This window comes from Lotus japonicus, chromosome 1 (genome assembly GCF_012489685.1).
Source record: "Lotus japonicus ecotype B-129 chromosome 1, LjGifu_v1.2".
Classification (NCBI taxonomy): domain Eukaryota; kingdom Viridiplantae; phylum Streptophyta; class Magnoliopsida; order Fabales; family Fabaceae; genus Lotus; species Lotus japonicus.
In genome coordinates, this window is record NC_080041.1 from 2,079,463 (window position 1) to 2,106,536 (window position 27,074).

Here is a 27,074-nt window from a genome sequence, read left to right on the forward strand (position 1 = left end):
AGTATCATTTAATTAGATTATAATATATGATATATCTGATGTCTATAGTGACCGGGTCAATATTAGATGGCAATGAAGAAAAACTGAGACACTGACCAAGTATTGATTGCAAAATGCAATGTTAGGGAGTTCTTCTTCTTCTGATATGGCTCCTTCTCCTCCAAAGCATGATTTGTTCCTCAGCTTTAGAGGGGAAGATACCCGTGACAACTTCACTAGTCATCTCTATGCTCAACTTTGCAGCAAAAATATAGAAACCTTCATAGATAACAGGCTAGCCAGAGGCGATGAGATCTCACCAGCACCTTATACAGCAATTGAAGATTCAATGATTTATGTCATCGTTTCTCGGAACACTATGCTTTTCGTCGTGGTTGTTTGGATGAACTTGTTAAGATTCTGGAGTGCAGGAAGAATATGGAAGGGAGGTGATACCGGTTTTCTACAAGGTGGATCCATCAAAGTTAGGCACCAAAGAGGGAGTTATGCAGATGCTTTGTTAAGCATGAACTGCGATTCAAGGATGAAGTAACACGGAGGTGGAAGGATGCTCTAGCTGAAGCAGCTGGACTCTCAGCTGGGATTCACAAGTCACCAGGTGGAATGGCTATTTTACATTCTCTTTTACTTGCATACTAGTGAAAATTGTGTTGATTGATTCCACTTTAATCATGTTTTATTTTTCTGTGACCAATTTACATTCTCTTTTATGATATTTTACTAGATCACACACACGTCTTTTGACTTTGTATATTTGTTGTTTTTCCTGACACCAGAACTGTTTATCATGTGTATAGCAAGCAATGCTGTAATCTTCATTTTTGGCATATTCAGAAGTAATAATATGACACCATTCAGTGGCTCTAATTTCAAATGTTCTTTCCTATCAAAGACTAATGTTTTAGTTCCTTTTATTATGTGTCAGGCCAGAATCCATACTTGTTGCAGATATTGTGGAAGATATTTTAAGAAAATTGGATCGTTCTTTCTCAAGTGATAATCAAGGAATGGTTGGAATGGACAATCACGTTGCACTAATCCAGTCCTTGTTGCACCTTGAGTCAGAGGCTGTTCGGATCATAGGAATTTGGGGCATGGAGGAATAGGTAAAACAGCAATTGCTAGTGCAGTATATCACAAAATGGCAACTCAATTCAGTTCAAGCAGCTTCGTTCTTAATGTTCACGAAGAAATAGAAAGAGAGGGAGTACACCGTACTCGAAACAGATATTTGTCAGAGCTTCTGAAGAAGGAAGGCACATCCTCTGGATTAAGGTTGTCATTTGATAGGCTCCAAAGGAAAAAGGTGCTCCTTATCCTCGATGACGTCAAGAAATGGGGTCCAGTTAAAGAATTAATTGGAGGACGTGACAACTTCGGCCGGGGAAGTAGAATTGTTCTTACTAGTAGAGACATGCAAGTTCTTAAGAATTGTGAAGCTGATGAAATATATGAAGTCAAGGAGATGAATGTTCAAGACTCTCTGCAGCTATTCAGTTTAAATGCCTTTAAACAAACCCATCCCATAAAAACCTATATGGGCTTATCAGAAAAAGTATTAAATTATGCAAAAGGGATTCCATTAGCTCTCAAAGTTTTGGGCTCATTTCTTTATGGTAGAACAAGGGAAGCATGGGAAAGTGAGTTGCTAAAGCTAGAAAGGCTTCCAGATCTTGACATTTTCAATGTGTTGAAGTTAAGTTTTGATGGGCTTGATGATGAACAAAGGATATCTTTCTTGACATAGCTTGTTTCTATAGAGGACATATCGAGAATATGGTAGCACAAACACTAGATAGCTGTGGTTTCTCTGCTGACATTGGATTGGATGTTCTCAAAGATAGGTGCCTTATATATATTTTGGAAGGTAGAATCGTAATGCATGATCTAATACAGGAAATGGGAAAAGAAGTTGTTCGCCAACAATGTGTCAACAATCCTGCAAAACGGAGTCGATTATGGAAGGACAAAGAAGTTTGTCATGTTCTAAGACAGAACAAGGTACATTCTTCTGTAGCTCAAATCCTACTAGATAAGTCACATAGCTATCTAACTCGTGTGTTTACTTTTAGGGGACAGATGCAATCCAGTGTATATATCTCGATACATGCAAAATAAAAACAGTTCAACTACATTCTGAAACTTTCAGAAAGATGCATAATCTGAGAATGCTCCAGTTCTACAAGTCTTCTGACTTTTGGCAAGGCTCAAATCTGGTCCTTCCTACATTTCTTGACAGTCTTCCAGATGAATTAAGAATTCTTCGTTGGGACGGCTTCCCTCAAAGATCTTTGCCGTTGCAATTTTTCCCGGAAAATCTTGTTAAACTTGATATGCGTCATAGCCACCTTGAACAACTTTGGGAGGGAGATAAGGTATTTCTAGCTTTATATTATGTTCCTTTTTGTTTTAGTGATGAAAAGTCTTTAGTAGGACTGGATGCTAAAAATCAGTTTCTCATGTGTTCAATAATAATATAGTTCACTTGTTTGTTATGCTATTATGTGTGTCTGGTTAATTTCATAAACTTTTCTTTTTGTTACTTAATGATTCACATCATGTGTCAGGATTTGCCCAATTTGAAAAGGCTCGATCTTAGTTATTCTTGGAAGCTGATTCGAATACCAGACCTCTCTTTGTGTCCAAATATTGAGGAAATAATTCTTAGTCATTGTAAATGCTTGATTCAAGTTCACTCCTCGAGTTTCCTCAGCAAGCTCAAATGTTTATATTTAAATGGTTGTGTTGAGCTTAGGAGTTTAAATCTTCCCAGTAATATTCTATCAACATCTTCTGGGTTAGTTGTTCTCTGTAAGTGTAGCAGGCTTGAAGAGTTTTTAATCAGTGGCAGAACTGAGGTGGTTCAATCATATGGTACACCGCGTTGTGATGGATACTGGGGAGCAGAAGAAATTTTTCATTATGCAAAAGTTAACCTGCGTTTGGACGCAGGAGAAGTTTTCACTGATGCTGAAGCTAACCTGTCTCATGGAAATCTTATCCAGTTTAATGCAAAAGGTTACATGAAGGCTAAATATTGTTCAGATACTTTTGACCCCATTGTTAGCATAAGAGAACCGGTGGATGGTATACACTTACTGAACATGAAAGTGATGAGAGAAACTATCCCCTCATTATTTCCAAGTCTCAATGAGCTTTGTTGGTTAGATATATCTGACTGTGAATCACTTACCAGCCTTCCAATTGACATTTGTAAGTTGAAATTTCTAAGAAGACTTTATCTCCGTGGTTGCTCAAATTTGGAGAATTTCCCTGAAATTGAGGATACAATGGAAAATTTAAAGGTGCTCATCTTAGATGAAACAGCTATAAAGAAACTACCTTCATCCTTGCACCGATTTGTTGGGCTTGAAGAGTTGAGCTTACACAACTGCCCAAGGCTTGAGATTATTCCCTCTTCTATTGGAAGTCTCACCAAACTCTGCAAGTTACGTCTTACCTGCTGTGAATCACTTGAAACTTTTCCAAGCAGCATTTTCAACTTGAAGTTGACAAAACTTGATTTGCATGGTTGCACAATGCTAAAGACCTTCCCAGAGATCTTGGAGCCTGCAGAAAGTTTTGCTCACATTAACTTAACAAAAACAGCAATTAAAGAACTGCCTTCATCCTTGGATAATTTGATTGGGCTTCGAACCTTGCGTTTGAACTTGTGCAGTGATCTTGAGTCACTTCCAAACAGCATTGCTAATCTAAGCCTTCTATCCGAGCTTGATTGTTCAGGCTGCGGCAAATTAACTAAAATCCCAAATGATATTGGTTGCTTGTCATCCTTAAGGGAATGGTCACTGCATGATAGCGGTGTTGTGAGCCTTCCAGAGAGTGTTGCTCATCTATCAAGCTTGAAATCACTTGACTTGAGTGATTGCAAAAAGCTTGAATGTATCCCAAAGCTTCCACCATATCTAAAACAGTTGCTGGCGTTTGATTGTCCATCCATTAGAAGAGTGATGTCAAACTCAAGGTTTGAACTCCCATCAGGTTCCAAAGAGGTCACCTTCAAATTTCATTTTACCAATAGTCAAGAACTGGATGCAGTTGCTAGAAGTAATATTGTGGCTGCTGCTTGGCTAAGGATGACTGAGGAGGCTTATAGGTCCGTATTCTTTTGCTTTCCAGGGAGTGCAGTTCCACAATGGTTTCCTTACCGTTGCGAGGGACATTCAGTAACTGCAAGTAAAGATTCTCTAAATTGGTTCAGTGATAACAGACTCATTGGTTTCGCCCTATGTGTCGTTTTGCAAATTGAAGACATGGATGATATAAATGATAGAACTGGTTCTTTGCCATACGAGTTAAAATTTGAATATGGTGATGGAATGAAGAAATCTCTAAATCATGATGAGCTAAAAAGCCATTTCTACTGGAAGAGACAAGTTAGGACTTTCGTCCAAGATCACACTTTCCTATGGAAACATCACTTGGACTCTGCAAGCATCAGAAACATTCTTTCTGACGCCCCCAACTTAAATTTCAAGATCCACAAATATGAGGATGTTTATTTGCGGTCATCTCATACAGACAGCTTGCTTTTGAATATCAGAAAATATGGGAAGCCATATTCTAAGCCAGCTTTCACGGTAAAAGAGTGTGGAATATGCCCTCTTTATGCCAAAGAAAAAAGAAGAGTATGGCGTTGCTGGTGACTATTCCAGCTTTCTAAAAGTTCCAATTAATGACATTGAAGAATCTAGTTGGAGCAAAGCTGCATAATCTGTTCTGTGGCAACACAAGAAGATTGGTTGAAGACCTTTGGTGAGCCCCCTGGTCTCATGTTATTCCCAGTCAAGTCTCTATCTACAGGAAAGTATTTTATCATTGTTTAAACTGGCTTGTTGTGAATACTTGTTTCAAGCCTTAAATGTTGAAATTTTATTCTCTGTTTCTGATTTTTGTTTTTTATTTTGGCATTAAGAAGTACCGTTTTTTTTTAACATTCAGAAGTACTTGAAACAGGTTGTTATATGGAAACTTGTCTGTTTTCCCATAACTCCATTTTCCTCCTCCAACATCTCTACCAAGAACACATCATTCTTCTCAGCTGGCTTCCCCTATTTGTTTACTTATTATTTTGGCTTCATTATTAGGATATCGCCAAACATGGCTACTTGGTAGATAGGTTAGTCCCCTAAGCATGATTACAAGGGTTTGGACCCGGGCAATGTGTATGGAAAATGATTTATTGGGAGAGGCAAAACCCACTTCAATGATCTCTACGCTCGAAACTGTTTCACACAATGAAAAAATCTGGAGAAGCTCCATTGGAACGGGTAAAATCACTGAAACATGTTAAGGCTAATAAATGTTCCTAGTTTTTATTTCAAGGTTCTGACTAATTACTGTCATAGGTCATATGTGAATCTCATATCATTGAATTAGGCTTTCTTAGGGAGTTATAAAACCAGAAAACTGTTTACTTGGTCATGCTGGAATAGCTAAATGTAATAAGGTTTTCCTTATTGATCTTGGTTTGGGTAATTGGGTGTGTTGTGCTTCGCTTTGTTTCCACTTTCTGTATCGCTATGAATAAGTGATTCTTTTGTTGAAATTGATAATAGGTGATATTTTTTTATTTCAGGTCTTTCGAATTTATATGGATATGGTGGACACACAAACTCGTTTCATTTTATGCATCCAGTCCCTTACTATCAAGCTTGTATACCCATTTTCATGTTGAACACTCATCACAGACACAGAGGATGCCCGTTTTATTTGATTCCATGATTTATAAATGCTGTTGAGCATTTATGGGTTATTTTAGTGTAAACTGTGGCTTGAAAGTTAATATGAGGACCATTTTAAATTTTTAACGTATAGCTTTTTGAATATAGCTCGATGCTTTAATTCCTTTTTGAATTCTTGCTATGCATTTTTCAAATGTTGACCCACGCAGTAGGAGCCTTGACATTTCTGCAAATTTTCTGTAGAATAAAGATAGACATCAATTCACTTAAAAGGCACAAAATTATGGTGTCTATGCGAGTAAAAATAGGAGAAATGGTAGCAGTTAAGTGAACATAGGAGTTAACAGCATAAGTGTATGTTTGGTTTCCAAGTTTTTAATTGAAAACCACGTTCTATGCATTGGAGTGCCGAATTTTGTATTTTGTATTCTGAGGGACAATCAACAATGTGAAAAGGAAGCTTCAAGGTAGCATTGGTCTTCCATTGAACTAAACATATTTAACACACTAATGAAGAAGTAAAATTTCCCTGCTTTGACTTAAACGACATTGAGTTCAACAAAAATTTAAAGGGTTAGATATGTTTCAGGTCCGTAACATATAGAGCATGATCCAAATTGGTCCCTGAAAAGTTTTTTCATAGCTCTGAAAAATGCTATTCTAATTTAAATAAGAAAAAATGATATGATAGTATATGGCTCATTTTATTAGGGGAAAGTTGCCAAAGCATGTGTACGTCTATATATATATATATAATGAGAAAGAAATAGAAGTGAAATAAGTAATAAATGTGAGATATGATATATATGATGTGATAAAAAATAAGAAATATTGAGAAAAATGTGGTGTTTGTGATGTGAGTATGAATGGGGGGGTAATGAGCGGTGTATGAATGAGGAGTCCATGTACTTGATAGTTGATATTTTCATTTTAACACATATAGAGAAGGAACTTTTGTCACGTGGAAAGTAAGTTGGACGAAAAGATCAAAGCATGCAGGTTGATATGGTTGTTTGGTAACAAGAAAGAAGGAATATGTAGACTTCGAAAAATGACAAGTATAGAATTATGTAATTATGTTCAGAAGAGAATCATGCATTCCTAATAAAAGTATCATACGAGATGAAAATGTACAAAAATTAATTATCCATAGAAATATGTGATTTTGTTAATACTTGTTTTTAGCATGGACTATTATATATATTTGACCAATACTGTTGAATTTTTTTATTGTTATATAAGAGCTTAATTAATCTTAAAAAAGAATTTAATGAATATGCACTGTCGGTGTAAACCAGTTTTACACTGATAACCAATCACAACATGCCACGTAAGTGGAATAATAAATTTGATTTTAAATTTTGATTAAAACAAAAATATATTTTATGATGAGACAGAATTCAATTAGATCAGGATGACTGTGTAAAATCTGTTTACACTAACGGTGCACATCCCTTTAATTCTTTTCATATTCCTAAATATAAGATCTTTTACAATAATCCAGCAAAATGTATTATACTCTTTCATATATACCTCTTACATCAATTGTGTGCTTTCAATTCCAAAATTTTAATTACCACCTGTCATTAATTATTACTCACCCAACTAACTACTAGTGAGAGAAAATGATAAAATGTATGCATTTTTTTAAAACCAATCAATTAACTTGACACATTTAGTGCTTTAGTAATAAACGCAATTTTTTGTATGAAGATTTATAGAAAGAAACGGAGGAAATAACAAATTAGATAAATATGAAGTTAAATGACCTTCATAATTTTTTTTTTAAACTAGCTTAATAATTATACACGCATGACGCATCTGACAATGTAAATACCCTTTCAAAAAAAAAAAGACGATGTACTAAATACATCTCATACATAGGTTAGAAAGATTTCACTGTTTTCCTACAATACAATTAAATTTAAATTTAAATATTAAACAGATAAGATGAAAAGATGTGATTGAAAACGTTTTGTATAAAGTTATTTAACTCTATTAATTTGTATGAATTAAATTCTAAAGGCATCATAACAGCTAGTAAAAGAATATTGATCTCCTTTTTTTGACGTGAATGATCTTTCTTGATATAGTCGTTTTTATTATATTGTATTATAATATAACAACCTTCTTTTTTTTCACTTAAAAAAACCTTCTTTTTTGAAAAATGTTAAAAAGGTTTTAATTCTTAAAATTAAACATAATTAATGAGATTACATAAAAATATAAATTTTTGATAAATAAAAAAACAAACTTCTTAAATGAGTTTTACGGAGGTTGATGTTTTTACCATATACTACGATATTTCTTAATAACTACTACTCCCTCCGTTCCCTATTATAAGTCACATTTTTTGAAAAAAAATTGTTACAAAATATAAGTCACTTTTTAATATCTAGGAAACATTAAATAATTTTTTCCAAGTTCACCCTCATATTTAATATGAAAGAGATAATAAACTTTAGAAGTATTAACTTGGAGAGAGAAAATTATAGGAAAGTAAATAAGGGTAATCTAGGAAAGTAAATCATTTTTTTTACAAATTTATTACTAGTAACTACTTTTCTTAATCTAAGAGAATTAGTTATTTGTGACTTATATATAAGAACGGAGGGAGTAAATGGCTAGGTTTTTATTACGTGTAATTCATGTCCTAAAAATGTCTTATTTCCCTATTCCAACAATAAAATTTTGCAATTTCATTTAAAAGCATTCATTTAAGGTTCTATAATTGATATAGTAAAACTTTATTGGCAATTAATTGAAGATTTTTATCCTAATTAGTGTTAGTAATCAAATCTCATTTTTTTCCCACCCTGACCCCACACACATGTTAAAATATCATTACACTACCTTGAGTGATTTTAGCTCATATTTACTCACTCGGATTGAATTAAAGAAATTCATACAAAAATAATTTCTTTTGAATTGAAAATTACATGGCGTGTGTCCACCACGAGTGAGTCAATTATTTAATTGAATTAATAATGCAAACAGAGTGGAAAACACGTGATGGGGGTTGAATTCACAATTCAAGTGTGTGTATTTATGTGCATTGGAACGCAGCGCGAACAAATTCCTCTGACTCAGACTCAGACTCAGACTCAGACTCAGACTAGGCTCTATTTGGATAGCGAGATCCTTTTCACACTCAAAAATGGGTTCCGCCGAACAGAGAATAAGCCTCATCGAACCTGACACTACTACTCAGGGTCTTCTCAACAACCACACCGAGAAGCATTTCACCGCCGGCGATATCGTCCGCGACATCATCATCGGCGTCTCCGACGGCCTCACCGTCCCCTTCGCCCTCGCCGCTGGACTCTCCGGCGCCAATGCCACCTCCTCCATCGTCCTCACCGCCGGCATCGCAGAAGTCGCCGCCGGCGCCATCTCCATGGGTCTCGGCGGGTAACAAACCATTCAAATTTCTCAATTCAATTCTTCTCCTCTTCTCCTTATTATTATTAATATTTATTTAAAAAAATTCAGGTATTTGGCGGCAAAAAGTGAAGCTGATCATTACGACAGAGAATTGAGAAGGGAGCAAGAAGAAATCATCGCAGTACCAGAAACTGGTGTGTGCTAATTTTTTTTTTTAATTTCTGATATTATTTTTCATTTTTAATTTGTTTGCTAATACAAATATGTTTTTTTATTTTTTAATTCAGAAGCAGCAGAGGTAGCTGAAATATTGGCTCAGTATGGGGTAGAGGAACATGAGTATACACCTGTGGTGAATGCTCTCAGAAAGAATCCTCAGGCATGGCTTGATTTCATGATGAAGTAAGTTTCATGATCCCAAATCAACAAATTTGAACCTACATGCTTCTTATTTTATTTTATTTTACTATGTGTTAACTGTGATCTATATGTATTGAATATTTTAAGTGTGAATAGTTGAACTGCGAGATAGGGATTCAAAAGTGGCACCACCCACTCAGAAGATAGAAAAGCCACTTTTGGCTTTGTGGATACAAATTGCAATGTAGTTTTCACTTTTTGATTGTGGTCAGTATAGAGTCCAAAATTTGGTCATGCGCGCTTCTGATACATACTCTTTATGAACTAACTCATTTGTTTGTTTTTCCTCAAACTATTTTTAATTTAGGTTTAATTACACTTTTTCTTTCTTTTTGTTTGAAAAATGTGTGATTTTAGTCTCTATATTTTCTATTAAGTCTTAACATTTGATAAAATAAGTCAAAATGTTAACTTGTCATCTAAAAGTTGGCATTTATCACTTTTTTATGTTGAAAATAACATAAATCATCTTAAATTGTCATTCGCGTAAAAAAATTGTGATTGGCGTCAACTTTTTTCATTTTTTATGTCATTTTTTTTCCATTAATACTTTGATGATAAGTTATCATTTGGACACAATTTGTTCAATTTTAAAAGTAGAAAGAGACATAATTTGAGCAAATGAACCTATAGAAACGAAAATCACGTATTCATGAAACTATGAGGATCAAAAGTGTAATTAAGTCATTAATTTAGGATGATATATAAGTTTCAAAATATTTTAATTTTTATTGTACCCATATACCTTGTGAAATAAGTGGCAATCCCTTTATATAAAATAAAAATGATTTTTCTTTAATCTAAAAAAGTCATGATAACTTTTTTTCTTGGTTAAAAGGAGGGCTAGGCCCAGGAAAGCGTAATGATAACTTTCAAAAAAAATAACTTAACGAAATAAGCTTAGCACATTCTACTTGGACCTGAAAATGAAGCCTGAAAAAACAGGGGAAATGGGGATGATTCTAGGGGCGTCACAGACTGGTACCATTTTGAGTGGTTTTATTTTATTATCGTATATAACTAGTTATGATGATCCTGCGTAAGTACGATCTTATTAATGTTGCTGTACTTCTGATATGATAAGTGAACTAGTATATACACGGGTATTTTAATTTTTGAGATTTTTTTTTTTGGTACATCATATATAAAAAATACCTTTTATTTGAAATTTTAAAAAAGTAATCTTAGTAATTGATATTTAATTGTATACCATTGATAAATATCAAAAGATGGGTCCATTGCTACTGCCTAGGGTGGCTCTGTAGTCTGTAAATGCTTGGACAAAGTAACAAGGTGCTAACTTGGCTTTGCAGGTTTGAGTTGGGACTAGAGAAGCCAGATCCAAGAAGAGCATTGCACAGTGCATTGACAATTGCAGTTGCTTACATATTGGGTGGGGCTGTTCCTCTCCTTCCTTACATTTTCATTCCAAAGGCATCAGATGCAGTGGTGATTTCAGTTGTGGTTACCTTGTTTGCATTGCTGGTCTTTGGCTTTGCCAAGGGATACTTCACTGGTAATAAACCTATCAGGAGTGCTTTGGAAACTGCTCTTATTGGTGCTATTGCTTCTGCCGCTGCTTTCGGTTTGGCAAAGGCTTTCCATCCTTAGATCCATGCTCTGTACTTGGTGGCAATGAAGACTCTTCTGAAAACTATCATTCCCATCTTATTAGCTATTTATTAATAGTTGTTATTTCTTGCAGCTTTTCAATTCATTTTTCTACCATGGATTCATAAACAATCCCCCTTTTGAACTTTTGTCGTGAACTTTTGTGGTTAGTATCATTTGGCAATTTAATCGTCTCTTTTGATAGCTCGAATGTGTGTATTCATCTTGGTGCTGCAAACTATTTGACGTGGTTTTGAATTTTGTATGAGGTAGAATATTTTTTGTCATGTATCCTCAGCTAGCCAGTACGTAGCCCTGAAATTAATCCTTAAGGTTGAAGGGTAATGGTACTTACTAGTTAGCTATTGGCAAATGGCGAAACTAGGAGCTAAATTTTTAGAATATGAGAACTTACCATTGACTTAATGTATGTATGAATACCTGTCTAATGTTAGAACTCATTTCAAAATAAAAAGTGAACGGACTTATTTTGTGGATTGAGATTTATGTTTTTAACATTAACTCAACTAATATCCAAACACACACTTATCAAAAAGTTAGCATGAGGATTTTTCCCCTTTTGAGTTAATACCATGCTTAGTTCTAAGTCCTTAAATTTCTTTCCGTTGGGGTTCTAGGATCAGTTTTGGTACTAAGGTTTAAGTTCTCTTAATTCTATGATGCTAAGTTTAATTAGGGGAATTTTTTACAATAGTCCTAAAGGAAGGAGTTTCCGGTACTACTTTCACTTTTATTGTGATAAATTCTCATGTATAATTAGTTTCCTAAAGGGAGTGCTCAATATTCCGTATTCAAATAGTACTGAATCAATTAAACAAACAACAAAATTATAAGTTGTACTACCTTGTGGCAGAGTGCTGGGAATATCAAAACTAGTTCCACTTTTTTTCTCATGATCAAACCCATACGTATAGAAGTAAAAAGACTCAATACCAGAATTCACACAAACTAGCTTCAATCCCTCCATGCCTCCATGGTTAGCATGGGGTTCATCTTCATCTTACTGTGGCTCTGAACTAAGGTGTATTGAAGCACTTTCTGTATAAAATTATGATGTTTGTTACCTCCGGTTCTTTTCAATATAGAGTTCTACCAACTATGTGTAAAATTTAAAATATATTCTTCAATAATGATATATACACACCTCATTTTTTAAACACTTCATTTTCACATATTTTTATTTTTATCTCTCTCGCCTTATCATCTATTACATTTCATATTTTATCTCTCTTACTTATTCCTCACCAAGTAGCAGTATTATATCGGGTAAGTCAGTAACTAGCTAGTAGAGGTGTTGTCCACTTAAATTTAGGGGTGAAAACCTAATTTTTTTTCTTGTTCTCTGTGTGGCAGAGGTTTCGTTTGGATTGTGGGGAGGAATGGAGTGGAGTGGATTGAAGGAGAGGGAGTAACAAATCTATTGGTTGTTTTATTTAAAATTTCATGGAATAGAGTGGAACTCAATGGTACATGTCCCATCAAATACCAGTCTTTCCCCTTAATTTTGTTCCCCAAATTTGGGAGGAATGGGATGTAGCACAAAAGTGTTCATTTAATAAAATTATAAAAATACTAATTTACCCTCTTGTAAACCACTTCTAAACTCCAAATTTTTGTGATAACCGTGACTATTTTCCCTTCCTGCTTTTCTACTTCTCGTTTTTGTGCTTTTGTTTTGCACTATGAAGGTTTAGTGCAAGGTACCATCAAACAAATGTACTTAATGGGTGCGAATGATGTCTGTGAGATTTGAGAATGTGTATCTGGATAAGGTGGTTTTCTGGGTCTCGTGCAACAAGCATAAACAAACTTTGAGAGTTTTTTAAAAAGGAGCCTAGGGCACATACAAGAGTTTCAAGGAAAGCTGTTTTACATTCTATTCTCAGTTTTTAGTGGTATCTTTGACATGTTTCAAGCTTATTCATTGCAATTAAGATTTGTAAAATAAGGGTATTTTAGGAATTAAAAAATCAAAAAACATTTCATTTTGTCCGCTAACCAAGCAATAGAGTGATAAATCAGTTTCATTCCATCATAAAATGTCTAAACAATAAAAATAAAATTTTATTTTGTTCTATACCATTCCTTAATTTCCGTTTCATTATGTTCCGCTATATTATACCAATCCAAACATAGCAAAAAGGAATTACGACTGGTTGGTTCTGCTTGTTTTCTTTTCCTAAGTCTTTATAGATCAAAATGTTAGAAAAATAATATTTTCCTTTATACTTATTTAAATAATTATGGTATCATTTACCAAAAAAAATTAATAATTATGGTATCCCCTTCCTTGACTCCTTGATCTTTGGTTCACAATTCTTTGATCTGAAGAGAACCAACATTTGCATGAGTTAAGTGCAATGAAGGATCCATGTTAAGCTAGGTGTGTCACTTGCCCCCACAAGATTTTCATGTTCAATAGTAATAGACTTAATTGCACTTTTGCTCCCTGATCTTTCACCTTTGTGCGATTTACCTCCCTCATCTTTAAAATGAGCGAATTCCCTCCCTCTTCTATTAATATGTGCGATTTAGGCCCTTCCGTTAGTTAGCCGTCCAATTACTAACGGCGGTTGCTATTTTCACCCTCCCTTTTACTAACCACACCCCCATATCAGAAATAAAAATAAAAATAAAATAAAAAATGGAGGTAAATCGCACAAAGGTGAAAGATCAGGGGGCAAAAGTGCAATTAAGCCAAAAAATAAAAAAATAAATGAAATAAATTAAATAAATTAAATAAATTAAATAAATTAAATACAATTAATAGAAAATAAAAAAAAAACTGAAAAAAATATTTTTATAAAAATCAAAGAAAAAATAATAAAATAAATGAAATAAGTTAAATACAAATAATAGAAAATGAAAAAACATTTTTATAAAATAAAAAAAAAACTGAAAAAAATATTTTTATAAAAATCAAAGAAAAAAATGTTTTTATAAAATCAAAGAAAATAAAATATTTTTTTAATTGAATATAGAAATTTAAAAATAAAATAAAAGAATAATTATTTTTAATTTAGTGTAGGTGGTGCAAATAGAAAAAAATTCTTCTTTTATTTTATTTTTAAATTTCTATCTTCAATTAAAAAAAATATGTTATTTTCTTTGATTTTATAAAAACATTTTTTTCTTTGATTTTTATAAAAAAATTCAGTTTTTTCTTTGATTTTATAAAAATATTTTTTCATTTTCTATTAATTGTATTTAACTTATTTCATTTATTTCATTATTTTTTCTTTGATTTTTATAAAAATATTTTTTCAGTTTTTTTTAATTTATAATTTTTTTTATTTTCTATTAATTTTATTTAATTTATTTCGTTTATTTTTTATTTTTTTATTTTTATTTCTGATAAGGGGGTGTGGTTAGTAAAAGGGGGGTGAAAATAGCAACCACCGTTAGCAATTGGACGGCTAACTAACGGAAGGGCCTAAATCACACGTATTAATAGAAGAGGGAGGGAATTCGCTCATTTTAAAGATGAGGGAGGTAAATCGCACAAAGGTGAAAGATCAGGGATCAAAAGTGCAATTAAGCCATTTGTTTTGTGAGTTATGACAAACACGGCATGAGTAATTATGCTTGTGGCGTGCAATGACCCTATTGTTTTCCAATCAATTTCTCTGTTCACATAATTTGAAACAGCCTCAACATTTTTCTCAAGTTTTGAAGTGGTGAAAACAAGTAACCAACCATGTAGTCCAGTAAAGTTACACAATGCTTTTCCTCTCCTCGGAACGCCAGGCTCATCACACTCAGTAATGGTGTTATTCACAATCCCAGTCTATTCTTATTAGATATAAGCTCTTCATACATAAATGATCTTCAATTTATACCCTAAACTTTGTCACAGCAAGCAAACATATACCCTAACTCTTTCGGATCGATCCGGATTTTTATATCCTGAAGTAAAACACGGAGGGGCATTTAAGTATTTCCCCACTATTAAGTGGGGTGGCATATCTAGTGGGGGAATTGGGTTTGGAGCCTCACCTATGGGGCTCCGCGCCCCACCCTTTTTTTTAAACTCAAAAGTACCCTACGGTTTTTTATTAACCGTATTCTATATATTGAATACGAAATATTATTTGCCGTATTTTATCTGACAGACTGATCACCTTTTCCACCATTACTCCTCCCTCCACTAACCCCTCCACCATTACTCCTCCATGAACAACCCCCACCAGCCCCCATAACTCGACCACACAACCTTTTCCACCTTTACTCCTCTCCTCCCTCACATTTCTTCTTTCCACCACCACCACCATCTCCACATTTCTTCTTTCCATCACCACCATCACCACCATCTCCTGGTAAGTGTTGTTAGTTTTTAGTAGTGTATTTATTAGATAGTTAGTTTAAGTAGTTAGTTGTTAGTTTAAGTAGTTACTTTAAGTAGTTAAGTTGGTAGTTTAAAGCTTCTGCTTCGCGAACAAATACGACAATTTGAACAAATACGGCAATTCCGCCTTGAAAATGAAATATAAAATACCGTATTTAATATGAACATTTATTTGCCGTATTAGAAACGAAATTTAAAATTCTGTATTTAATATGAAACTTAAACTTCCGTTTTCACTTCCAGGGATGACAGATTCTTATATCTTTGGTGAATCACAATTGATTAAGGTTGAATTGGACAATGATCATGCTAAAGAAACCATTAAAGAGAAGCAACCACCACCATTTGTACCCCGTGTATAAGTATAGATCTCTCGCATTTATTTGCAACTGATCAGGTATTCATTGAACAAATTTTTGCATGTTTTGTTTATGCTTTGTTTATGTCTTGTTTATGCCTTATGCCTTATTTATCATTAAACAGCTTTTCCCTACACGTGATGATCTTCTCAATTGGGTTCAAGAAATTTTGATTAGAAATAGATATGTTGTGGTGATCACAAAGTCAGATAGTTGTGCGAATGGAAGAAAATAATATGTTATTTTGGGGTGCGAGAAGCATGGTAAGTATGTTCCCTACAGAGATCCTGATCTTGTTGAAGGAACGGGAACACAAAAGATAGGTTGTACTTTTAGACTAAAAAAACGACCTAGGAAAAATGGTAGAGATTGATGGCTGAAGGTGATGGATGGTATACACAACCATGAACCAGCTAGGTCACTACTTGGCCACAATTACGTTGGTCGACTAAGTAGTGATGAGAAGGGGGAAGTGATAAAACTGGCTAAGACTTGGGTTCCACCGAGAAAGATGTTGTCTTTGAAGGAAAACAATCATTCAAACTTGTCTACCATCTCCCAAATTTATGGTGTTTGCAAGAAGTTTAGAAAATCCGTTCGTGGGTCATTGACAAAAATGCAAAACTTGCTGAAGAAGTTGGACGGTGACAAGTATGTTCATTTTGAAAGACATGAACCCGGATCGGAAGTCATTAGAGATGTATTTTGGGCTCATCTGAATGCTGTCAAACTGTTCAACACATTCCCTTATGTAGTGATCATGGATTGCACTTACAAGACAAGCAAATATAAACTCTCCTTGCTCTATTTGTTTCAGGCGATATATTGTCCTGAAAGCAGTACACTATGTACTCCTGAGGTTCGAATAAAGTCCAACCGCACTCTTAAGGCGAAGGAGAGCAAACCACCCAAGAGTCAAGCAATAGGATCCTTGACTCATCATCCTTCAGGGTTTGAACATGTTGACATGGAGATCAAAGCGGCAAAGAAGGCTTCACAACCAGCAAAGAGGAAGAAGTGTGTGAAGAAGTCTGATACAAGCTATTTCATGGGTCATTTTCCATCCTTTCTCCATCCATATATACACACAGTTACAAATGTTGATGATGATGGTAACAGTGGCTATAAACCCATTGCTGCATTAGTGGGGCATACCTCCGGTATGGACAGTTGTCCTTGGGTTATGGCACAGTGGATAGGAGAACTTGAACAACATATAGATTTGTATGATAGCATGTGATCCAGACAGATTGTTACTGCAATACATGACCGACTCACTTTTCCTCCTGGTGTCCCGGCACCCCTAATAAATGGATGCAACTGCCAGAGATGGAATACCTTGTGGCAACAATGTTCCAATTGGTTCTCATATCCATCTCCTCTAAGGGTTGTAACACATACCTTCCACTGAGAGGAGTCGGTCCACCAGGTGTAGATCCGGTTATAGTTATTAGTCATGTGATAAATCACTTTGTACAAATATATTTTGATTAAGTACGCTAATATTTTGGTTAACTAATAGCTTGGAAGTTATCTAATTTTATTGTTATTCTCTATAATGTAGGTCCATTTAACTCCTGGACATCCTATGCCGCCTATTGCTCCCCAGTGGGAATGACATGTTGATCCTACCTTCGGAAGCTGGAGGTACCCATATGGTCCACGTTTAGACATGTTCACAGTAGAATTCCAAGCTTGGCTTGTGAATTTTGGTGTTCCTCTTGGTCCTAGTCAGGATAAATATGTGGACATCACCACAGATTGAGTGTTCCCTATCGTGTAATATTCATTTGCAAACTCTCTGTAATATTAATTTGATGGCCCTTACCCTTAGGTTGTTAAGGATAACTATGTAGACATCACCATTGATTGGCAAGTAATTTCGTGTAATGTTCATTTGCTGCTTTTGCTAATATTAATTTGGTTTAATACATCAGAAGACCCCTGTAATTGTAAAGGGAATCAAATCCAGGGTCTGAAAAAAATTTGCATCAAATTGGGTCCCTAAAAATATTTTTTTAATTCAATTAAGGTCAAAGTGTGCCAGCCTTCAATTTTATCCCAGTCATCAATTCCACGTGGCTTTTATAATTTTTTTAATTAAAAAATAAAATAAAAATTATTTTTAATTCCAACTTATTAAAAAAAATTATTTTTTATTCTTTTAAAGGCCAAATAAATTTTTAATTGAATTAAAAGCCAATTTTTTAAATTTATTTTTAGGGAAAATATTTTTAATTTATTTTTAAGGCCAAATTTAATTTTTTAAAAATTAATTTTTAGTTTTTTTTTAATTAAAAAAAAATATAAAAGCCACGTGTAATTGATGACTAGGACAAAATTGAGATTTGGCCTTAATTGAATTAAAAAAAAATTTCTTAGGGACCCAATTTGATGCGCAAATTTTTCAGACCCTGAAACTGATTCCCTTTACAATTTCAGGGGCCTTCTAATTTGATGGACATTATTATTTTGATGGGCCTTGTTAATTTGATGGGCCTTGCATAGTAAACAACAGTTGATTGAAAGACATCACGAATAATAGACAAAGACAAAGACAAAGACTTGTCATTTCCATCATCAAAGTCTTGTCATTTCCATCCACTACACGACGAACTTGAAACCTGACATTACTCTCAATCACCAACCCCAACCACACTTCTACCAGCCACCAATACACCATAAATCTTCTGACCATTCTGCTATAAATCTTTATGGTGTCTCTCTTATTCTTCTTTATCCTCTTCTTCCTGTCTTGTAACCAAGATAAAAAAACATACAATTGAACAAGACCTGAATGCATTCGTCCGCCATTGCAAACATCAAGGAACCACTTCTAGTAGCTCTCGTCCTCTCATTCCTAGCTCGGCTGGCACCGTCCAGGCTGCGATGTATGCCGGTAGATCCACCACTAACACACCACTCATTCCGATCCAGGAAATCGTGAGGCGTGTGCTCGAAGGCGGATCAACCGAAACCGATCTTGATTTCAATTCAAATGCTTGGCTTTCAGCCCTGCAATTGGGGGGGTCTGCCACTCCGCTGGGCACAATCACAACGAATGTTGAGAGAGTGGAGAATGTTGTTGCTGTGATCAAATCATGCACTCCCAATGGTTTCGGAGATTCGAAAGTTATCCTAAAGGTATTTCCTTGCTTTTGTCCTTCTCTAACCGTACACCGTTCCAATTTTTTTCTTTCACGATTGCATCAATTTAGGACCCAACGGGCACCGTTGATGCTAGCATCCATCGCAAGGCATTCACTTACAGCGAATTTGCGAATGACATAACTGTTGGATCTGTTCTTATTCTCCAAAAGGTCTATCATTTAGAACCTAAACATTTTTTATTTTGCTTCCTTTGGACAACTATGCATGGTTGGATTAAAATCTGTCCATTTATTTGCAGGTTGCTCTGTTTTCACCGAGAAAATCTATTTGTTATCTGAATATAACATTGTCCAAAGTAGTCAAGGTATAAAAATCATCTGAACAAGTCTAAAATCAAGCTTTGTCAATGTTTTGGGTTTTCAAATGACTTTTATGTTATCATACAGGTATTTCCAAAGGATTGCTGACCCCACGACTTCATCGATATCACCGATGATTGATTTTGTTTTTTGTGTTGCTTCTGTATAACTTCGTGTAACTTTTGAACTGTTTGCCATGGATTATTTATGTTATTTTTCCTGCCTTGAATTATTTATGTTGTAGTTATTCAGGTTTTTTTCGTTATAAAGAGTCGAAATAGAAAGCATGTAAATATAAAGAGTCATAATATACAAAAACATACAAAATAAACAACCAAATCACTCTCCCCGGCCCCGACCCCTACCGCCCCCCTATGACCTCCTCTAGGTCCACGAGTTCTACCTCCACGAGCACCTTCTCCACGAGCACCCTTTCCACGGGCTCTGCCTCCACGCGCTCTGCCTCCACGACCTCTTCCTCCCGCGGCTCCAGCTCCTCGAACAGCAGCAAAGGCAACTCCCTGTGTACCAATGACGGATCGGGAATATGTGCCTACTACGAGAGCATCTGGCACCTCCAGTGACTGCTCCAACATCTCCACACTCCGACGCATAGCTGACTGCAAAAAATAATATACATGTTTAGGTACAAAGAAAATATCATGAACAAAAATCACAATTAAATAGAAAATAGAATTAAAACTTACCACAGCACTGAGCTCCTCCCTCCTATCATCAGGGATGATGAACTGATGGGACACAATCACACAAGGCTATACCACCTCATGTAACCCTCCACCACCTCTCCCGGATATGTAGCATGGATCCCCTTAAGGCGCAGGTACGGCTCGAAGTCAGCATAGGCAGCATATGCGGTCTCAGCAAGGGATATCCTGTATGTAGCCAAACTGGCGGTTTAACTCCTGGACATCTTATGCCGCCTTTTCCCCCCCAGTGACAATGGCATGCTGATACTGCCTCCGGATACTGGGGCACCCCATATGGTCCACGTTTAGACATGTTCGCTGCAGAATTTCAAGCTTGGCTTGCGAATTTTCGTGGTCCTCTTGGTCCTAGTCAGGCTAGCTATGTAGACATCACCACAGATTGAGTGTTCCCTATTGTGTAATATTCATTTGTAAACGCTCTGTAATATTAATTTGATGACCTTTATCCTTAGTTTGTTAAGCAGTTCACTATGTAGACATCACCATAGATTGACAGGTCACTGCGTGTAATGTTCATTTGTTGAATAGTAAAGCTCATTTGTCATTTCATTTCATTATCAAAGTCTTGTTATTTCCATCCACCGCACGACAAACTAGAAACCTGACATTACTCTCAACCACCAACCCCAACCACACTTCTACCAGCCACCAATACACCATAATGTAAGATCAAGTTTTGATCTAGTAGTACAACTCTATGTTTTGATGATTACAAGTTAACCTTTTGATATGAACAATTGTGGTACTCTAACGTGTTTCTCTGAGTGTGCTATTTGCAGGCTCTGACCTCAACTCAATCTCACACAAATCAGAAGCACTGTGTATAAAGAGCGACCCAAGCAACGCTTTCGCATTCACCATGTTCAGTATGAACAGTGGAAAAGCTTCAGAAGTTCTGAAGTTATACAAACTTTGATGTGGACTCAGTCACTAGAAGTTCTGAAGATTCAGAAAGTCTGATAACCAAGAAACACTGAAGGCTCAGATATTCTGATGGTGTAGAAGACTCTGAAGATCTAGAAGCTGATTAGTGAAATTCTGTTGTCCAGAAGCTAGATACTCTGAAGACCATGTTCTTCCCTCTGAGTTCAGAATCAGAAGAAACAATGGTCAGAGGATCTGGGCTTTCCCTCTGACTCTGATCAACCGGCTTCACAAGTTCCAATATGAAGCATTCCCCTGATCAGAAGTCTCCTAGGTTTAAAGGTCAAGTCGCTATCCAAGTACAAAAGCAACTGTACCTTCCTGACGACCTACCTAACAGTCTCAGACACAGCAGAAGCTGGATTTTCCAGAACTGCCCTCCAACGGTAGCATTTCCCATGCAACGCTCAACCCTAATCCTTGGAGTATATAAAGAGGCTGAAGACTGAAAGAAACGGCGAGAAGCATTCACATACGCGCAAGACAAACTTAAATTCTTCTAAGCTTTCTTTCATCTGAAATTCATTGAGTTTACTATTAGCTTTTTAGAAGCAAATCTCTTGTAAACAATTCTTTGATAAACAATTTGTTTAGTTCCTTTAGGAGATCAAGGCTGATCGGATCCTAGAGAAGACTAAGAGAGTGAATCTTAGTGTGAGCTAAGTCAGTGTAATTGTTAGTCACTTGTAGGTTTCAAGTGCAGTTGTAACTCTTACCTGATTAGTGGATTGCCTTCATTCTAAGAAGGAAGAAATCACCTTAACGGGTGGACTGGAGTAGCTTGAGTGATTTATCAAGTGAACCAGGATAAAATCCTTGTGTGCTTTTCTATCTCTTATCTTTAGCACTTAAGTTCTCGAAAGATTTGTCAAAATCTTTAAGGTGGAAGTTTTATACTGAAAACGTTATTCAAACCCCCCCTTTCTACCGTTTTTCATACCTTCACATAAATCTTCTGACCATTCTGCTATAAATCTCTATTGTGTCTTGCCTCTTCTTCTTACTCTTCATCCTCTTCTTCCTGTCTTGTAACCTAGACAAAAAAAAACACACAATGGAACAAGACCCAAATGCATTCGTCCGTCATTGCAAACATCAAAGTAGCATTCTGGCAGCTCTCGTCCTCTCATTCCTAGCCCGGCTGGCGTCATCTAGGCTGCCATGTATGCCCGTAGATCCACCCCTAACACACCACTAATTCTAACCCAGGAAATTGTGAGGCGTGTGCTCGAACACGGATCAACCGAAACCGATCCTGATTTCAATTCAAATGTTTGGCTATCAGCCCTGCAAGAGTGGGGATTTGCCACTCTGATGGGCTCAATGACAACGAACGTTGAGAGAGTGGAGAATGTTGTTGCTGTTATCAAATCTTGCACTCCCAATGGTTTCAGAGATGCGAAAGTTACCCTCAAGGTATGTCCTTACTTTTGTCCCTCTTGCTTTTGTCCCCCTTCTCTAACCGTACATCGTTCCTATTTATTTCTCTCACGATTGCAATAATTTAGGACCCTACGGGTACCGTTGATGCTAGCATCCATCGCAAGGCCTTCACTCACAGTGAATTTGCGAATGACATAACTATTGGATCTGTTCTCGTTCTCCAAAAGGTATATCCTCTAGAACCTAAATATTAAGCTTGCTTCATTTGGATAACTATGCATGGTTGGATTAAAGTCTGCAATTTACTTGCAGGTTGCTCTGTTTGCACCTAGAAGATATGTTTGTTATCTTAATATAACATTGCCCAACGTAGTCAAGGTATTTCCAAAGGATTGCGGATCTCATGACTTCATCGATATCACAGAGGAATAATTTTGTTTTTCGTGTTGCTTCTGGTTAATTTGGTTGTGTTGCCCTGAATTAGATTATTTATGTTGTAGTTGTTACTCTTTTTTTCATTACAAGAGTCTTAATATTAAGACTAAAAATAGAAAGCATGTAAATAAAAAGAGTCATAATATAAAGAGTCTCATATGGTCCACATAAAAATATACATAACATACAAGAGTCATAAAATCACTCTCCCCGACCCCGACCCCTACGACCTCCTCTAGGTCCACGAGCTCTACCTCCAGGAGCACCCTCTCCACGAGCTCTGCCTCCACGGGCTCTGCCTCCACGAGCTCACCTCCCGCAGCTGCGGCTCCTCGAACAACAGCAAAGGCAACTCCCTGGGTACCAACGAAGGAACTCGATCTAAAAAGTTCGAGCGCCCTCTTAGTGAGGAGTCGGGCTTGTGTGCCTACTGCAGGAGCACTGGCACCTCCAGTGACTGCTCAAACATCTCCACACCCCTACGCATAGCAGACTGCAAAAAATAATATACATGTTTAGTTACAAAGAAAATGTCAATAACAAAAATCACAATTGAATGGATAAAATAATATACAAGTTTGGAATTCAAACTTACCACGGCACTGAGCTCCTCCCTCCTATCATCAGGGATGATGAATCGATGGGACACTCTGCTATACCACCTCATGTAATCTGACACTTCGTCTCCTGGACGTATAGCAGGGATCCTATGAGGGACCAGGTGCGGCACGTAGTCAGCATAAGCAGCATCTGCGGTCTCAGCAAGGGACCTCGTCGTCTGGATCTCAGAGGGGTGTCGAGGGATATCCTGTATGTAGCCAAACTGGCGCGTAACCCTCTCTGGTAGATGTCGGCTCACAGCCCGACCGAAAGGTGTCCTGATGTAGACAGAATAGAGGGCCCTCGGATCCCGCGGTCGATGAGCCCGATGGTCCTTAAATGGGGTCCATATGATGTCATCCACCGTAAGCTCATCGAGCATGACTCATCTCTCATCGAGTCCGGCATGCTAGATCCGGGACGTAAACCACCGCTGCGCTCTAGGCTGGTCCTGTGAGTAGTCTGGAATCGCCCTCTTGATAATGACGCAGTCAGAAAGGTACTCATATGCTCATGACAGCAAGAGCGAGGTGAACCCTCTCATCTGGGCTGTCTTCCTGCGGGATGCACGACTAAGCTGGTCGTACAACGTAGACAGCGCAATCGCGCCCCACGCACATTCTGACACTCGCCCAAGGTCCTCCAGCATCTCAATCTAGTAGACAGTTGTGTGATATCCCCCACTCTTGCTGGCAAAGAGCGTCGCGCCAAGCTGGTTCACCAGCCAAATCCGGGCAGCATCCTCATATCGATGCTCTACAATGAAATGAATTAAGTTAACAGTTTATAATAATATGCTAAAAATAGATACCATTTAATCAAGTAATACTTAAGACATACCCTCCAAAGCAGAATCATACAGGTTCTTCAACATAAAGAACCGAATAGTCTGGCCATGCGTCGCATCAAACTCCTCAAGATAATCAGCGGTGGATCCTCCCATGAGCTGGACGCAGAGCGCTGCACACTCATCTCGCTCCCCCCTGCCAGGCGTGTAGAACCTCGACCCCATGGGGAGATGGAGAAGAGCTGACACGTCGTCCAAGGTGATAGTCATCTCCCCGAACGACATGTGGAAGCTACTGGTCTCCTCATGCCACCTCTCAACAAGGGCCAATATGAGGCCTGGGTCTGTCTCCGGGTACCCGCACCAAGGTAGGTGATACAAACCTGTCTGCTGCAGCAGCTGTCGAACCTGTGTATGGCTGTCTGAATCACCATCACAAGGAAGGTTCCATACCTACCCCCCAACCATGGCCAGCCTCAATGCCCGACGGTCCACGTACCGCGGGTCTGTGCGTAGGAGTGAATGCCACGTCCAGGGAGCCTTGTGATCGGCATAATGCGTGAGAAGCGACAGGTCATCAGGCCCCCCCGGAAACGGCGCCACCCTCTGGATCAGGTCATCATCACCGCCATGTGCTCCCTCCTCTGGCACGACATCAACATCAACCTCCTCCTCAAGAATAAGCTCCTCCTCACTACTCCCCTCACGCTCATGGTCAGAAGAAGACTCCTCGCCAGATGTCTCCTCGCTAGAAGGCTGCTGAGGAATAGTATGGGGAGATAACTCAACCATCGAAGACGGCGGAGTAGGATCCAGCACAGCAGCGGAAGACTCTCCCGTGGTAGACGCCACAGAAGCAGCCGCAGCCGGAGCTGAAGAATCTACGATGGGCGACGACATAGTAGCAGCCGGAGCTGAAAACTCTACCATGGGTGACGGCATAGTAGCAGCCGGAGCTGAAGACTCGACCGCTTGAGTGGCTGCACAATGATCGTCGCGCCGGCTAGAAGCATGCAAGCGCCGGTGTCGATCCTCTGTACCCCATATATCCTCACTAGTAGATCGAGACCTCTTTCCGCCCTTCATTATCGCTATCTATTCAAAGCAAACAAATTTAATAGCATTAACATCAAATTTTATCAATTATTTCAATATGAACTATTCAATATTCAACTATCTAATTTATCTCAATTATCTAAGTAATTTCAACTATCTATGTTATCTCAATATTAAAGAATTCACTAAATAAATTATCTATTTCCACTAATTAAATATGCATTTTAAATATTTTCACTAAATAATAAAAGGCTTAATTGCACTTTTGGTCCCTCAACTTTGGCCTTCCTGCGAAAATCGTCCCAAAACTTCAAAATTAGCCAAAGACGTCCTTAACGTTTACACCCGGTTGCAAAAATGATCTTCCGTCCAATTCCATCCAATATTTAACGAATTCTGGGAAAAAAATTAATAAAATAAAACAAAAATATAGAAATTGATGAATGTTCATCTTCTTCAAAGAACCTTCATCATCATCTTCATATTCTTCTCTAGAAAACCTAGAAGCAAACCAAAAAAATCATCAACCCCACCCCAAACATCAATTTCATATGCACCAAGCTCATACCTGCAATCAACCCACATGTGAACACCAGCAAACCCCAGAAACCCATAATCCAAAAACCCTAACCCAGATCAGTGAGAAGATGAAGAGATCGATAGAGATTCAAAGATAGATCCTTTCCCCAAAACCCCAAATCCAGAAATCATTCAACTTAAACCTCAACTCAAAAAACGTTTCTATTATTGAAGAGGGGAATAAAACCCTAAAATCCAAATGAGGGAAACGTATCAGCCTCTTCTCCTTTCTTTAATTTTCACGCAGCCACAATAGGGATTAGTAACAAACAGCCATGGCTGCGGGTTCTCCTAATTGCGAGCAACAACGACGCAAGGTCAATATATCGAACTCATCCCCTTCCTCTCTTCTCTGTTGAGACATAAACATATATGTTCTAATTCTTTAATAATTTTTTTATTGGTATATAGGATAGTGATTTTTTGATGAGAAAGCTTGATTTTGATTTACTCATTTATATGAAAATGAAGGAAAAATGGGATGAAGATGATGAATTTCTGGGTTTTTAATATGAAGATGATGAATGTCTTAGAGACTAAATTTTTTAATTAATTTTTTGAGGAATATTCCGTTAGTTTTTGGATGAAATTGGATGGAAAACCAATTTTGCAACCGGGTGTAAACATTAAGAACGTTTTTTGCTAATTTTAAAGTTTGAGGACGATTTTCGCAGGAAGGCCAAAGTTGGGGGACTAAAAGTGCAATTAAGCCATAAGAAAAATAAAATCTGGCTTAAAAAACGGTTAATCATTTTCCATACTGAACACGGTAAATCATTTACCATATTAAAAACGGAAAATGAATAGCTGAATTTACAGTGAAACCCATTCACGACCTAGCAGTGAAACCCACTCGTACCCATATTCATTTCATGCAATTTCAGACAACACAACCTACCTCTAATCATCAATCGACTACCCTAGTGTTGAATCATTCACCTAATTTAAACTTAAATGAAATCAAAAGGGTTCAAATCAAAACTTATTTGTTTGATTGAATGAGGGTCTGATTCAGCTTTGATGGAGGTTGGATGATGATGAGATAAGACCTTTGAAGGAGTTCTGGTGCAGGAACGAAGGATTGGAAGCGATTTGGGGGGGGGGGTGCGATTTGGGGAGGGAAAGGTGAGGGTTTGAAAATTGTGAAATGGGTCGCGGTCCCCCTGTTATATGTTTAAATAAATTACGGTAAATGATTGGCCGTATTGCAAACGGTTTATCATTTACCGTATTCTAGTCATGAGGGACTTTACGGTAATTTCCCCAC

At 37.1% G+C, this 27,074-nt stretch overlaps 3 protein-coding genes and 1 pseudogene across 3 annotated transcripts; 3 read left to right on the plus strand and 1 right to left on the minus strand.

Annotated features, from left to right (window-relative positions):
• Positions 1-118: 118 nt before the first annotated feature.
• On the plus strand, positions 119-532 carry LOC130732780 (disease resistance protein RUN1-like). Its single transcript, XM_057584769.1, has one exon. It carries the CDS (start codon positions 119-121, stop codon positions 530-532), a length of 414 nt encoding a protein of 137 aa, XP_057440752.1.
• A 396-nt stretch (positions 533-928) lies between these two features.
• On the plus strand, positions 929-5,877 carry LOC130732993 (disease resistance protein RPV1-like; annotated as a pseudogene).
• A 2,960-nt stretch (positions 5,878-8,837) lies between these two features.
• On the plus strand, positions 8,838-11,349 carry LOC130732996 (vacuolar iron transporter 1-like). The gene is made up of 4 exons (XM_057585024.1): positions 8,838-9,116; positions 9,198-9,283; positions 9,377-9,491; positions 10,823-11,349. The coding sequence occupies exons 1-4, from the start codon at positions 8,863-8,865 to the stop codon at positions 11,118-11,120; spliced, it is 753 nt and encodes a 250-aa protein (XP_057441007.1). The 5' UTR covers positions 8,838-8,862; the 3' UTR covers positions 11,121-11,349.
• An 11,603-nt stretch (positions 11,350-22,952) lies between these two features.
• On the minus strand, positions 22,953-24,349 carry LOC130731502 (uncharacterized). Its single transcript, XM_057583811.1, has 3 exons — positions 24,226-24,349; positions 23,381-24,141; positions 22,953-23,278 (listed from the first exon to the last, which is right to left on the minus strand). The coding sequence occupies exons 2-3, from the start codon at positions 23,765-23,767 to the stop codon at positions 23,213-23,215; spliced, it is 453 nt and encodes a 150-aa protein (XP_057439794.1). The 5' UTR covers positions 23,768-24,141; positions 24,226-24,349; the 3' UTR covers positions 22,953-23,212.
• Between the last annotated feature and the right edge of the window lie 2,725 nt (positions 24,350-27,074).